The sequence below is a fragment of the Scophthalmus maximus genome, chromosome 5, assembly GCF_022379125.1.
Source record: "Scophthalmus maximus strain ysfricsl-2021 chromosome 5, ASM2237912v1, whole genome shotgun sequence".
NCBI classification, from domain to species: domain Eukaryota; kingdom Metazoa; phylum Chordata; class Actinopteri; order Pleuronectiformes; family Scophthalmidae; genus Scophthalmus; species Scophthalmus maximus.
The window spans coordinates 9751840-9767060 of record NC_061519.1 but is presented as its reverse complement, the minus strand read 5'-3'; the positions used below and the strand labels follow the sequence as shown (position 1 = coordinate 9767060).

General features: G+C 42.6%; 2 protein-coding genes across 2 annotated transcripts; both read left to right on the top strand.

Annotated features, from left to right (window-relative positions):
* Positions 1-1799: 1799 nt before the first annotated feature.
* selenop2 (selenoprotein P2) lies at positions 1800-6791 on the top strand. Its single transcript, XM_035633093.2, has 5 exons — positions 1800-1891; positions 2638-2898; positions 4480-4692; positions 5034-5142; positions 5658-6791. Exons 2-5 carry the CDS (start codon positions 2672-2674, stop codon positions 5967-5969), a joined length of 861 nt encoding a protein of 286 aa, XP_035488986.1. The 5' UTR covers positions 1800-1891; positions 2638-2671; the 3' UTR covers positions 5970-6791.
* A 216-nt stretch (positions 6792-7007) lies between these two features.
* elovl8a (ELOVL fatty acid elongase 8a) lies at positions 7008-13997 on the top strand. The gene is made up of 8 exons (XM_035635559.2): positions 7008-7113; positions 9286-9352; positions 9485-9672; positions 10547-10627; positions 10916-10972; positions 11139-11253; positions 11388-11515; positions 13738-13997. Exons 1-8 carry the CDS (start codon positions 7108-7110, stop codon positions 13903-13905), a joined length of 810 nt encoding a protein of 269 aa, XP_035491452.1. The 5' UTR covers positions 7008-7107; the 3' UTR covers positions 13906-13997.
* Positions 13998-15221: the final 1224 nt, after the last annotated feature.

Here is a 15221-nt window from a genome sequence, read left to right as displayed (position 1 = left end):
TGGCATGCTAACATTTGCAAATTAGTACCAAACACAAAGCTCTGCTCATGGGAAAGTCCTTTTGTTGGGGGGAAAGTATTAGGGAAATTTAATTTTGAACCTGATGGCGGCACGATTATCTGAAAATTCCAGTTATTACAATTCTTCCTGAGGGGACCAGGAATGTCTAATTTCATGAGAATCCATCCAGTGGTTGAAACTATAAATGCCAACCTCAAGGTGGTGCTAGAGGGAAAGACAGGGGATCGCCAAAGTCATTAGGATTCATCCTCCCGGGACCATGAATGACAGTTCACACATTTAAGATGTTTAAGTCTGGACGAAATTGATGGACCGACTCATATTATCATTCATTAATATTCACATGGCAAAAAAAACCTTACAGAGAACTGGGGGAACAGGATAACTGTTCCTCCGGTGGAATCAACGAATTATCAGAAAGGAAGTTACACTGATCTAATAACATAAATTGAAGTGATCATTTCGTGTTGAGCCACCTAGTAAAGAACCATGTTAAAGAGTGATTCAAGTGGAAAAACCAGTTGCTAATTGTGTATTTACACTAATGGTACAATGTAAGCCAAAAATAAACAGACAAAGATTTTTTTTTCAAATGTGCATCATCATCTCTCTTAATAGAATATGTTGCTTTTCCCTGTAATGTAGCCCGGTGAAGTTTGGGATCAACATTACATTTAATGTTTTTTTCCACTTCAATAATATAATATTTGTCGCATTTTAGGTCGTGCATGTCTGTCCCTCTCTGAGGCCACACTGTGGTCACCGAGTCTGTGTCTGGTCACGTTCTGTCTCTGCTTTGTATGTCTGACAAGCAACGAGGCAATTTATATTCCGTTTGGGGCCAGATAGCAATTAAGTTTTTGTTTTGATTTTTTTGGATTTTTTTATTCTAATGTTCCAGATAGGCCAGATCTAATGTTAATTTAACGATTTGGTTCCCTGTGATTGGTGGCTGGAAAGCAGTGCTGGTCTGCGGGTGAACAGAGTTGGGTGTGATTTGACCAGTCGGTCTTCGGGACTCTTTTGGAGGGGCCCACTTCCTGGATTCGCAGTAACGGGATGGGAAGAGGTGCTGGTGCCAAATGATTGAAATTAAGAAAACAAAACAAGGCCTAACTGACTGCTATCATAAACAAGGAAAAATTCTCAAAACACCCACCTGACTTGTCTAACAAAAGACTTTAGAGAAGTAATACACATCTGGCACCAACCCATAATACTAGTGTGTCTAACATTAATCACCTACGAGCATGTTAGGGTACCCAACTCACCTACGAGTCCACAATCTCCCCCACCACAGAGATGCATTCACAGAGTTTAACTCACAAACACATGGTCTCACAGACAGAACACAATGAAAAACAAAGAGGCAGAGACCCAGGGTCCTGGGAATGGAGCATCTGATTGGCCTGCTCACAGGTGGAACCCAATGGGGTCGTAAGCACCTGGGGAGAAAACAGAAAGGGGGGGGGACCCTCTGTCTCATACACACGTCTCATAATCTGTTTTTTATTCCCTCAGTGTTCAAACCTCATCTTTTTTCCGCCCTGTGTTTTGTGGTCGATTATCTCACTTCAGCGTCAGGCGGCGGCGTACAGGGATTATTTACTCAATGTCATTTTACAAGGCTCAGGTTCTGATTCCGTCTCATGTACAGTTGATTTTTATATGGCAGTGAGTGAACTGATAGTGGGAAATGCAGTGTGACAGTGAATGTACTGATGAGGGAGGGGCCTATGTCGTATTCTCTCTCTCTCTCTCTCTCTCTCTCTCTCTCTGTTTGATTTGGGGGAAGTCCTTATTAAACCCCAAAGGCTTTAAAAACAACTGTGTGTTGATGTGGGTCACAGGACAGAGTCGGGGGCCAGAGGTAAGGGTTTATTATCTGTCAGTCCTTTATTTTGAAGAGTAATTTACAGACTATGTCATGTAGTTGTGTTCAGCCTCATTTTTTCTTTAGATTCATTTTCTTAAATTGATGATCAGGGATGGCATCAGATTGGTAGGGTCTCGTTCTCTAGACTACTCCTCGTTTCAAATTGATTGTACTTTTACACACTTAATATAATCCGAACGCCGCAGGTAAACCTCTGCTTATGGGACAAGCCTGGCGTTGAGTCATGTTGGCTGTGAGTTTGTCTAAAATAATCTTGAATCAACAACCAAAAGAGGCGCAGCAATCTGACAGGATCGTGGCTGCAGATGTCTCTTTGCGCCTCTTTGTCTTTCTGCTCGCCTGTTCGCCTGCCAGCCTGCCCGTCCCATTGTCCAGACATTCTTTTTGTCTGTTGGCTGTTTACCCCATAACAAACTTGTGCTGCTGATTATCCCCGCATGTAATGAGAGAGACAAAAGAGTGTGTACTTTTTTTTTTCTCCCATCTTTGTTCTGGGAAGGTGAAAGAGTGACAAAAGACTGAATCTGCTCCAAGATCAGACCGGCTGCCCCGTACAGGCTGCTCTGCACTGAGGCCTTATACAGACTGCATTTTTCTATTACTTTATTATAGTAATTCAATTTTTTTTAAGATCAGAGGCTGATGACTTGGTTGGTTTATGTTTTTGGTTAAAAAGCCGCAGTCAGTAGCTAATGTCGTCACACGCGTGTTTTCCTCAGACACACTGAGTCCTTTTGCAGCCAGGGAGGAGCGATGCGTTCGCTCTCGTCGCTGTGGCTGTACGCGGCCCTGCCAGGCGTGCTGTGGGCCTCGCATGTCACCCTGGTGGTGGAGGGGGACAACAACGCCTCGAGGATCTGCAGGCCCGCCCCCCACTGGGAGATCAAGGGACGGGCGCCCATGCAAGAGCTGCTGGGAAACGTGGCAGTGGTGGCGCTGCTGAAGGCCAGCTGACACTTCTGTCTCACTCAGGCCCGCAAGTAAGAAAAAAAACTGCTATTTCATGGTCAAAGTCTGAAACACAGTAACCTTGTGGCACAGATACGACAACTGCAGCTCACACATCACACAGCTTTCCTCTTGGTGTAGATGAAATGTACAAATTGCCCAGGACAAAATCAAAGTTTCTGTTTTCTCTGTCAGTATCTGTCATATTGTATTCTTCGTTCACGAGTATTCATTCCTTAGACTGATACTGTATTTATGCAGGCACCGCAATGCATTCACATTACTGGCCACTCGCCTCTTGAAAGAAACTTTGCGCTGCTGCATAATAAGTTAAAAAATGGTACAGTAAATTATAATGTGAGTCGTCCATTTGTCTTGGTTCTGCTTCCCTTAGCATTCTCGAGTTAGACTGATACAATTCAATGTGTGCGACATATTCAGAGACTTAAAGGGGCAGTAAGCGATTCTCAAGCAATACACGTTTTGGAAAAATCTGCAAATATTTCCTCACCGTCCAAACAGTCGTCGCCTTTGGGTGTGCGCGCTGTTTTTCGGCTCAGCCCTGGCTCTGTAAAATCGAAAACAAGAAAACACTTCGGGTGTAGTTCGTAAACGTGCTGGCAGGTGGCGCTGCCACGCCGCGGTTTCGGCCCAGTGGTCAGTGCGACGGACTCCCGAACAGGAGATTGTGTGACTGCGACCCGGGCTGTGGCAGTAAATTCAACAACAACAACAACAAAGACAGAAACAAGCTTTCTCCAAAATCGCTTACTGCCCCTTTGAGTTTTTCTACTCATTTAGACACTCAATGAGTTCGCACAACTCAAGTGGAGATTCTGACCATCTAATATCAAGCCATAATCCAGAATACGCGCACGTGTGTAGTTGCACTGTTTGCGTGTGTAAAAGGTTGCGTAGGGAAATGATTTTTAAGTAAATTTGGACACATAAAGGCCTCATTTTCATATTTCATAACCATGTGATTCTTATAGATAGATATATGTCAAGAACTGCGGTGTCAGCAAGAAGGCAATGCAATTCGCAACTTCTCCTGTGAATGACAAACAGACAAATGACAGCTCGTTCAACATGACCAACCAAACCGAGTGGGCAAATTAATTTCTGTAGAAATAAAATAAACCTTCTTGGTGGTGTGGATGTCCACAGTGTCTTGCAGTTCCTCAGGCGCCTTTTCAAACTGTGTGGATGAGAACTGCAACAGTTGATCGATTAATCGATTAGTAACGACTAAATTAATCGTCAACTATTTTGATAATCGATTAATCTGTTCTAGATTAAAAGTCAAAATCCTCTTTTCTCAGCTTCTTAAATGTGAATATTTTCTGGCTCCTTTGCTCCTCTGTGACAGTAAACTAAATATCTTTGGTGTGTTGACGAAACAAAACATCATCTTGGGGGTGTGGGGAAACACGATGGCCATTTCTCACCATTTAATGACATTTTATGGACCACACAACTAATCGATTAATCGAGGAAATAATCGACAGATTAATCGATTATGAAAATAATCGTTAGCTGCAGCCCTAGTGTGGATGAGCAGTGGGCTGAGGTCACCCCCATGCTGCCCCTCTTTCTCTCTCCGCCCTCTGCAGCATCGGGGGCCTGCGTGACAAGCTGAACCGCAGCAACCTGACCGAGGTGTCCTTCGTGATAGTGAACGAGCGAGAGGCTCAGTCCAGGGCGATGTACTGGGAGCTGAAGAGACGGGCGCCAGCCGGCATTCCTGTGTACCAGCAGGCTCCCCTTCAAAACGATGTGTGGGAGGCGCTGGATGGTGACAAGGACGACTTCCTGGTCTATGACCGGTGAGGGCCAGCCACCTCTTCGTGGAGATCGAGTTCAGATTATTTCACCTCCAGCAGGTTTCATGGCAGTTTTACCGAGACTAGAGAGCAAACATTCACTCGAATGAAAAACAGTTAAAATGTCTCACTTTGCTTCAGGTTAATTATACTGTACAAATTTACAATCAGAAATTTTGGGATTACAGTAGAGAGTTCATCGTATGAAGCAAAACAATAATTGCGTCACTATATAATCTCTTTATGTCATATTGTGAAAAAAAGCAAGGATATATAAATAGGGAACTCCCAGTGACTCCCAGTCCCATCTACACTTTGATTCTCGCTGTCATTTCTCTCTCCAGGTGTGGTCTCCTCACCTTCCACATTGTGCTGCCATTCAGTTTCCTGCATTACCCCTATGTAGAGGCTGCAATCAGAGCCACTTATCAGAAAAATATCTGCAACTGCTCGGTGAGTAATCTTGCACGCGCACAGCCGCGCGCACCCACACACGCACCCACACACGCACCCACACACGCACACACACACACACACACACACACACACATCCCTAACCCAATTCTAACCCTAAAACCAAGTCTTAACCCTCAAACATCCATTTGAAATTGTTAGGACCTGCCACACAACGATGCTTTTGAACTACACACACACACACACACACACACACACACACACACAGTGGGGTGTGAATAGTAACACAAACCCCTTCACAAGTCATTTGCAATCTCACTCAGTCAAAAGATACATACAATGCAACCTTGAGAGTTGGTGGAGACCAAACCAGAGCTAAGAGCGTAATGATCAGGAACGCAACTTCAAAATGAATGATGATGGTGTGTCATGTCGGCTGGGTGTGTAAACAGGCAATTGTAATCAGTCTTTAAAATAATATAATAATGTCATATTGTGTTTTTAGCTTGTTCTGCTGCCACCAAATTGTTAAATGGAAAAATATTTCTCTGCAGGCTAATTCTACGTTATCAAGTGGCAAGAGCGGCCTGGCGAAGAATGCCACGGCACCGAGCACCGACCCAACGACTACTCTGCCCACAATCCAGCCGGACACCGCTGATCCAGAGGAGGGGCGCAAGGCACGACCTGTAATCCACCAACACATTCATCAGCATCACCTCCACCATCATCACCACCACCACCATTACCATCCCGCCAGTCAGCGGAATCAGTCCCGGCATCAGGACACGGGCCGGAACGAAACTCAGAATCTTCATCATCACCACAACCACCACCAGCCTGAGCGTCATCGCCACAATCGTTAGCAAGTTCGGAAGTTGAATCGCTTTTTTTTTTCTTTGTCTATGTTCTGATGACTTAGTATCTTCTGTTTCCTGGGAATATTTTTTAGAATGTGTTGAAAGTCGGCAGTTCTTTGAGCAGCTGAATCCGTTCTGGTCAGTAGATCAGACCATGGTCTCTCTTCCAACGCACCTCACTCCTCCGTGTGGACCAACCAGGCCGTCCTGCCCCGTCTTCTCCAGTTAATGAAGTCTATGGTGAGAAACCTGCCCCGCAGGAGGCCGTAGGTGGATGTGTGCGGAGAGACGGGGAGGACCGACAGGTAGAGTCAGTCACGCGGAGACAGAGGATGGTGTGACCTGCAGCGTCAGCTTACTGTTTGAAATGGATTCAATTCTCCTCCAGCTTCAGTTTGTACTTCCATGAATACTTTCTTCCCGCTGGCTACTATATATACTGTTCTCTTGTCATAACACGACTTAAGCGCCATCTTTTACTGATAGTGTAAGGATTCATATATTAACTTGGTCTAATCATTCAATAAACACAGTATACTGATTCACTTGTTTGTCAGTACGTATAGAAGAACAAAGTGTGAATGTAGTTCACTTTAGTGCAATAAGCTGTTTTACAGGATTAACCTATACGCGTGATTTCTGTGTTACGTACTTGACCTGAAAAGAGAATTAACTGCTTGAGCGTAACGTTTCTTTAAAAAGAAGCTTCATTTTAGCATTTCATCTGTAAAAGAATTGCGCCTGTGTGTAGTTAATTTGGGACGTTATTTATCCTTTATTGTCCTTCCCTCTTCCCTTTATAATAAAGAAAACCCATTTGACACCTGATATCAGACTTCAACAATTGTATCTTTTTCATTTTATGTTATGTCATTTTAATTGTTATTGTTTTTTCTACGATTGCAATGAAAGTTAACTCAGTATTTCACTTGAAAATGTGTCAGATGAGATTTAGCTGGAAAGTATTAAGTTGCCGCACTTGTGTAAGGTGGCACACTGCCATATGTCAAGCCAAACACACACACACACACACACACACACACACAGTGACAACAGGTGGCTTGCCCCAGTGCTGCTCAACACACTGAGACTCAGCACCGCTCGGCCGTAGGATGAACTGAGGAGTAAAATCAGAACCGCCACAATGAAGGTAAGTCACTTTCTCAGCGCTGCCACATGTGTCATTATCTAACTGAGGTGAATAGATGTTTGAATTTAACACAAGCGTACAAGTACGTATCTTCTCTTGCTATTTATTCATGAATCAACGTGTTCCATCAGTTTACCGGTATTAATATGACTGAGAATGAACTGGTAGCCGTTATCATCCATGCGTCCCTGCATGTGACCAGATCGGATGAGTAGGACAACATCAGCTGGTGTTTCAACGCATCCAGTTGTCTATTACAACAGTACTTAGGTGTATTTTGCAACATAATACTTCCTTGCTTCACTGATCTTCAAGTATTATGATTTTTCTGTGGTCTGGTTGTTGCCTTATATAAATGTCAACAGGTGGTACATGGCTCTGTCAGGGATTTCCCTCTCTAAACCCCTGTGAAGAGGCTCCACGAGAGGCTAAACGACTTAGCAGCATCCGTCACCTAATCACAATCCGATACAGTAATGACTGCTTTGACTTCCATTCAACGTTTGGATTGAAAAAAAATAAAATCTGATAATGTATGATGGATCTGAATCTGATGGACTGATAAATATATGTTACGTGAATAGCAAAAGGAATAAAAGAGGAAGGTGTGATTACCGACACTGAAAATAGGAACGTTTGCTCACCGACTTGAAAAAGAAAACTTCAATTGGTAAGATTCAAGTTAAAACTATCAAAAAACTTCAGGTTGAACAAACTTAATTCATTTGTGTGTTACCGATTGAATTCATTTTTTAATGTTGGTAAGCAATTCTCATTTTTCAGTGTATATTCCAATAATAAAAAATAAAAATAAGATCGTAATTGTGTCATTGTCTGCAGTCAAATACAACGTGCACCTTTGAGCCAGTATGAGATGGTGGGGAAGGGGACCGGGAGAAGTTACTGAGGGAGATCATTTTATATCAATGAATGAATGTATCAAATTCTTTCCCACACCTCCGAGATTAGATTTAGGTGGAGAAAGACTAAATCCCTTAGTGATCCGTATTGGATTAATTCAATTTACATTACATTGCATTCATTTTGCTAATGCTTTTGTCCAAAGCGACTTACAATCATCGAGGCAGGCAGCATTCGGGGCCCACACCGGGATGACCTGGAATCCAATCCAATACCCTCTGAACCAAAGTCAGCAGTGCGTATTCAGATATATGTTTATTGTACCCCAAAATGTTCAACTTAAAAACATATTTAGTACATTATATAGATCATTACAAAGACCACGACTCAGCTGGTAAGCGGACGAGCCACAAGGGGGCGCTCCAGCCTTGACAAAAGCCACCGACACACTCGGCTCTGTGTGAAATGTGAGGGAAGAAGAAGAGGAGGTGACCTGTGGTCTGCAAAGCTTTCATCCACTGACGCTAGGTGGCAGCACCGGCACGTGCTAATCCCCCTTGTTGTCCGCGTGAGGCCGCCTTCATCAAGAGGATTATTAGTTATTATCCATTAGCAGGAGATACGTTTGGATTAGTGAACATAATCCTTGAATTATAATCCAGATCATCTCTGGGTGGTTTGTTCAAATTTTGTTGTGGTGTCCTTTCAAAGGAGTTTTTTTTTTTAAATGAATTTATAGATTATAGTTTTTCAGCTTCTACAAAGTAGCTCTAATTAGTTCTGTGATGTGTTTTCTGTACGTGTCACTTCTCCATTTGTTGCACTTTACTTATTGGCTTTGGTGAAGATTAAAAGAGCAAAGCCCTGTTTTAATACAACACAATGGTAAAGTTGTTATTCTTTATTACAAATATGTCTTTGATTACACCTTTGGAGTTCACAACAAAGAACAATGGAAACACCAATGTGTTAAACAACATACAAATGCTGTTAATATGTAAATAACTAGTATCTTGCATGAGATAAGAAGAAGAAAAAAAACAAATTAAATTAAATTAAAATGAAAGGAAAGGAAAACTACAACCTTACGTTTAAACAAAGAGTCTTTCATACCCATTGTATTTGGCTTATTAGTCTCCAGGAATACATTTCCGGTCCGTCTATTCTTTAATACGATCAACCAGTTTTTTTTATGTTGTACGTCTGCCAAATTTAGTTTTTGAACAAAGTGTTTGATTCACTTCTGCATAGGTACAAAAAAAGAAGAAGAAAAAGAGTCATTTCCTCTGCTGTTGTGTTTCTGAATCTAAGGGTTTCCAGGTTCTCACCCTGTGGCAGAAAATCCAGCTATTCTACCAAGGGCTTCTGGACAATGGAGGCGAGTCTTTATTTCCACTTCATAAGTGCAATTGCAAAAAAAAATGTTTTAAATTATATATTGTTATGTTGTTATCGGCACAATCTTTGCCTTGATTTCTGCTTGTCTCTTGCTCTTTTTTTGTCCGTCTAGACAAGAGGACAGACAACTGGCTGCTGGTCCACTCCCCTGCTCCTATCAGCTGCATCTTCCTGTGCTACCTGGTCATCATCTGGGCGGGGCCGAAGCTGATGGCCAAGAGGCAGCCAGTGAACCTCAGGCCTGTCCTCGTAGCCTACAACTTTGCCATGGTCTGCCTGTCTGCCTACATGTTCTATGAGGTACTGCTGTGCTGAATGTGGGTCGACAACCTCCCAAACGTTCATCAGGTTAGGAACAACTGGGTTGTGTAAACCTCCACCCTCCGAACTGGTCCAGTAGTTCGAGGGGCAATCATTTATGGAACAACAACAAAAAGATGTAACGTGATTTTGTCGTCAAAGCTGCGGTGATCAATATTTTCCTGTGAACGATCATAAAATCACTACGTGAAAGGGGTTTCTCACCCAACTATGTAGTTCCCTTCAGCTCTATTGAGCGTTTTAACGCCTTTCAGGTTGTTCTTTTGATTTTAATGGGCACCTTTGTTGTTTTGGTCTCGATGCTCTCTTCTACTCCTATTCCACCAACATGGAACCGGTTCTGTTCCTGTTCACATTAGGGGTCGACTGATATGGCTTTTTCCGGGCCGCTACTGATACTGATTATTACAACAACCATGGACGGGGAACTTGCTAAAGTTCCGAGAGCGGTGACTGCGGCTGCATCAGAGCCAAAGTAGCACATTTTAAAATGAAATTATGTTATCGGCAAATCGTTAAAAAAAAAGGCAGATACAGATAATCATAAAAATGTTCAATATCGTCTCCAATAATCGGCCAGGCCGATAATCAGCTGCCCCCTGTGGCCAATTTTTTTTGTACTATTAATAGGACAAAAACATCCTCCATAGACATGAGGTCAGACCAGAGGTAAATCTCAGGGGATCCCACGGTTTTTATGTTTCCCGGTCACCGTGACAATCGTCAGTCCAACAGGAAGTGATTTCGCTCATTCACGGCCAAATCTCTGTGCGAAACAGAATGGGATGAAAGGTCCCCGTGCTGATTGAGAGAGAAACCAAAGCGGACATGAAAGCAGCCTTTGTCTTTCCAGTTCACAGCCTCTTCCTGGTTGGCCAGATACAGTCTGCTGTGCCAGCCAGTCGACTACGGTGACAGCCCGCTGGCCCTCAGGGTAAATGATTTTTCATATGCCTGCATTTTACGTGACAATTTTCCAGCTAAAGCCCCATATGATCTCTTACAGCCTCCAAAAGAACCCATCCACATGTTCATGTGTCGCCTAAATCTACTATTTTAACACATTCTCAGTATATTCATCTTTCTGTAAACGGACACAGCCAGATAATAGAATGTTAACTGATGAATATTCAACAGCAGAAAAAACGAGAAAAAAATAAAATAAATAAAAATTATATATATATATATATATATAAACAAACGTTTTCATGTTGTTGCACAGATGGCTAAAGTTTGCTGGTGGTTCTACTTCTCCAAAGTGATCGAGCTCAGTGACACTGTGAGTACAAAAGGGAGAAAACTAATCACAAATGACATGTAAAATCTCCAAAATTATAGTGATAGACTTTTCTCACGTGTACGTGTTCCGGTACCTGCTGAGTAAAACACACGGCCAAGTTATTTTACTGTAGGCCTGCCTTTCCTGTGTTTTTTACGTGGCTCAGATATTCTTCATCCTGAGGAAGAAGAACGGCCAGCTGACGTTCCTCCATGTCTACCATCACGCCACCATGATCTTCAACTGGTGGGCCGGGGTTAAATATGTGGCCGGCGGCCAGTGTGAGTATGAGTCACACAAAATGTCATGACAAGAGAACAACTTGTGCAAATGATATCCATCTATTAACAGGAGAACACATACAGTTCATCTAATGGCACGAAATGTAATACTCATGCTGTGTATTTGTCCATAGCTTTTCTGATTGGTCTGATCAACTCCCTGGTCCACATAGTGATGTATGTGTACTATGGTCTGGCAGCTCTGGGGCCGAGCGTGACCAAATACCTCTGGTGGAAACGCCACCTCACTTCCCTGCAGCTGGTCAGTATCCGAGTGCCCCTCACTGACATTCATTTCTACGTCCACTTTACCCCTGTGCCGCTTTCATTTCCTTGTTTCAAGCCACTTTGATATGTTAATGTGGCCAAATGCCTCTTGGGTCACCTCTTTGGGTAATTTAGTTTTTTTGTGATCTGCTCGCTTTTCATGCAGTCTAATTATTTTTTGGTTGATTTGTGAAGCAAAATTTGAAGCTGCAGTTCCACCTGTAACATAAAGACAGCGGACCTCCCCACTCTGTTTACTGCAAACATCTATTGCAGTAAGCAATTGTAATCCAATACACTTTTTTTGCCAAAAATCAGCAAATATTTCCTCATGGTCCACTAGCTGTCGGTTTCTGTGTTCGCAGAAATTCAATATATTGTCCATAACTGCGTGTTCGTATAAGTATAATCACCAGCAACAAAGGACCGATGTTTTTCGTCAACTTTGAATGAGTTAAATACAGTTACATGAGGTGGACCCGACCTACGTGCAAGTCGCCATGTTTGCTACGTCGTGTTGTATACGGTTAAACAAAACAGTCCAGAATACGTCGCATTCGCGTTGAATTTCCAGCGCTGCCGGAAACCGGAAATGGAATCAGCGGTTTGGAACTTTACCTCCAGCGCGTCAGTCTCCCAAACCCGAGGCTGTGGGTTCGAGCCAGAACCAGTGCAGTCATAAAATCCACAACAAACAATCTTTCTCCAAAAACACTTACTCCCCCTTTAAACATTTTTGAATAAAGTCTTTTCCTTTTAGCAGCACGCATGTGAAATTATGGTACTACCAGATTTGTCGTCTGAAAACTCATGAGCCTTTTTCCCTCTCATGAGAGATTGGTTACGTGCCCAAGAATCCGACCTAAGAAAAGCTCAGAGTTTCCTGAGAGGTCCGACGTGGACACCTCCCGCTCGGATCGCCATTGTTCTGGCTGGCTGTTGGCATAGCTAGACAGATTAGCGGCACTGATGCGCCGCAGACACGACAACTACTGGACCATCTGTTTTCTTTTTATTGAGTTGATGAGGAGACAATACACCCTGTAGTGTGATTTTTTTCCTTCTATGTGGCCACAGCATATATAGGTCAGTATGGTGGCTGACTGGCCATTATGTAACAATAATAGTACTGACCTTAGACGTGACCCCCCCCCCCCCCCCCCCCCCCCCCCCCAAGCCTTCATTACACTCGGCTTCACAATGTGGTGAGCTGAAGCTAAAATGGTGGAGTTGATTGGGGAGATTAGAGACTGTATTTCTTTGTTTTTGTGTGTACGGGGGGTGGGAGGGCAGGTGGGGTCTTTTGCGGGGTTTTTTAGAGGTAATTATTGTATACATTGAAAGGGGGAGGGGGTGTGATGTGTAGTGGGAAGCATTGTTACATGCACAGCATCAATTATGTACATTCAAACATAATTTCTGTCTGCATGGGGCACAAATACTGCAGGAACTCTATGAAGCGCATGGATATAGATCAGTCTATATGGCAGTGACCGATCTAATCAGCGTCATGTAGACTAGTAATGCATCACTTTTCCAGCTAAGTTGGTTTGGCGTTCTTGTCTGTGTCTGATCACGGTGGTTATCAGTGTAACAGCTTCGGCCAACTTTGCACAGTCGTCTGAACTTTACTGTGCCTTCTATTTCATGACTTATAATATTTTAACTTAGTTATTTAATTGCACTTTTTAGCATAAGACTGGTCTTTCACTGAGATTTCATATTGTGTCTTTTAAAGTGTCCGTATTGTGTCTTTTAGGATTTTTTTTAATGAGGAAATAAACTTTTTTCTGTTTGGTGTGGCAATATCAGATTTTCAATACACTATTATCGTGACCAAAAGAGTTCACTACAGTGATATTATCATCTTATCTATAAACTTTTAATCTTTTTTTTTATAAAGAAAATCAAATAATAACGATAAAGCAATCAGTGGGATTAATCTTTAACCCTTTTTTTGGCAAAATAATTAATTTCAAAACCATACAGTAACTGTGTCATGGCAGAAAGAAATTGAAATCGTTTAATTTAATTAATTTTCGAAATAATAGCGGTATCCATAAGAATGTGAGTTCTTCCGCTCATTATTAAGTAATTTTGTGATTGTCGGAGAAAGCATTGAATTCTTGGTGTTTGAGTTTTCCTATGGTAAAGGCGTGGTTGTTATATTCCTTTATCATTTCTGGTGTCTTTCCATCCGTCTCTCGCCCCTTTCAGCTCCAGTTTTTCATAGTAACCATCCACACCGGCCACAACCTGTTTGCCGACTGCGACTTCCCTGACTCCATGAACGTCGTCGTGTTGGCCTACTCCCTCAGCCTCATCGCTCTCTTCGGTAACTTCTTTTACCACAGCTACCTGGCGAAGAAGAAGAAGAAGACGTGAGGAGATGAAGAAAGAAATCAGGTGTTTATATGAGAACAACTTTTTCACGGAGACATAGAAAATAAGAGATGAGATGAGAGGATTTGGAAACGGGGAGTTGATCCAGAAAAGTTTCTTCCTTTCTGTTATGTTAATGACTGTGTTTCTCATATGTACAAATGGGAAGTTGAGCATATTTATGTTTCTTTTTTAAATAAAAACAAACATTTTACAAATACTACATGTGTTATGTTATAATATTTGCGGATTGAACACACTCGTAGAGATGATCATTGTACTTCCGTCTTCCATTTACTACATAAATCCTCCTTTTCATTCATCGAGTGCACGACCACAAGCACAGTCAGCACACACACATACACACACAAATACAAACACACACACAAATACAAACACACACACACACACACACACACACACACACACACACACACACACACACACACACACACACACACACACACACACACACACACACACACACACACACACACACACACACACACACACACACACACACACACACACACTAAGCCTGGTTTCATCTCTCCCCTCCCCCCAGCCGCTAATAGATGAGACATTCTAATCACTATCAGAGTCGCTTTAGTCTTCTCTTGCACCCATTGGCTGGGAGTCACAGCCAATAGCCGTTGGCCGTCATTAGCTCTGTATCCTGCTCTTCATCTATTCCTCCCCTCCTTTTTTTTGTGCACCGCGGTCTCCCTACCCAGTTTAATCCCTCTTACCAATGGGGAGACCCCGGCCCACAATCCCTCCTGCCCCATCTGTCACAGTATGCCAATGTGGTCGCCTCTTCTGCTCCCCCCTGTGGACAGAAATGAGGGAACTGTAAGATGAGTGCTATTTTTCTACTTTTATCTCCAGCAGTATGTTTGTTTTTGACAGAACACGACATGAAAATGCACTTTGAAGAAACTCCACACAGAAAAGGCCCTGGTTGGTTTGAACCGGGATGCAGGATTTATTTAATTTACAATATTCCACAATTATCACGCTGGCTAGCCCTACTCCTCACCTAAGAGGTAGAACATTTTGGCGTCTAAGGAGCAATGTATGAATGACTGGGCTGCCAGATGTGTTCGTACACATGGAACGTGGACATGCGTGACCTTCATTCCTTCAGACTGTTTCACACTCCTCCACTGATTAACAGTTGGGAGGAAGGGGGAGCAAATGGAAGGAAGAAGGAACATAACAAGCCATGGATTTCAACATTACAACATTTTGAAATATATATATATATATACATATATATATATATAAAAAATGTCTTTGCTACTAGTGAGAAAGGTTGT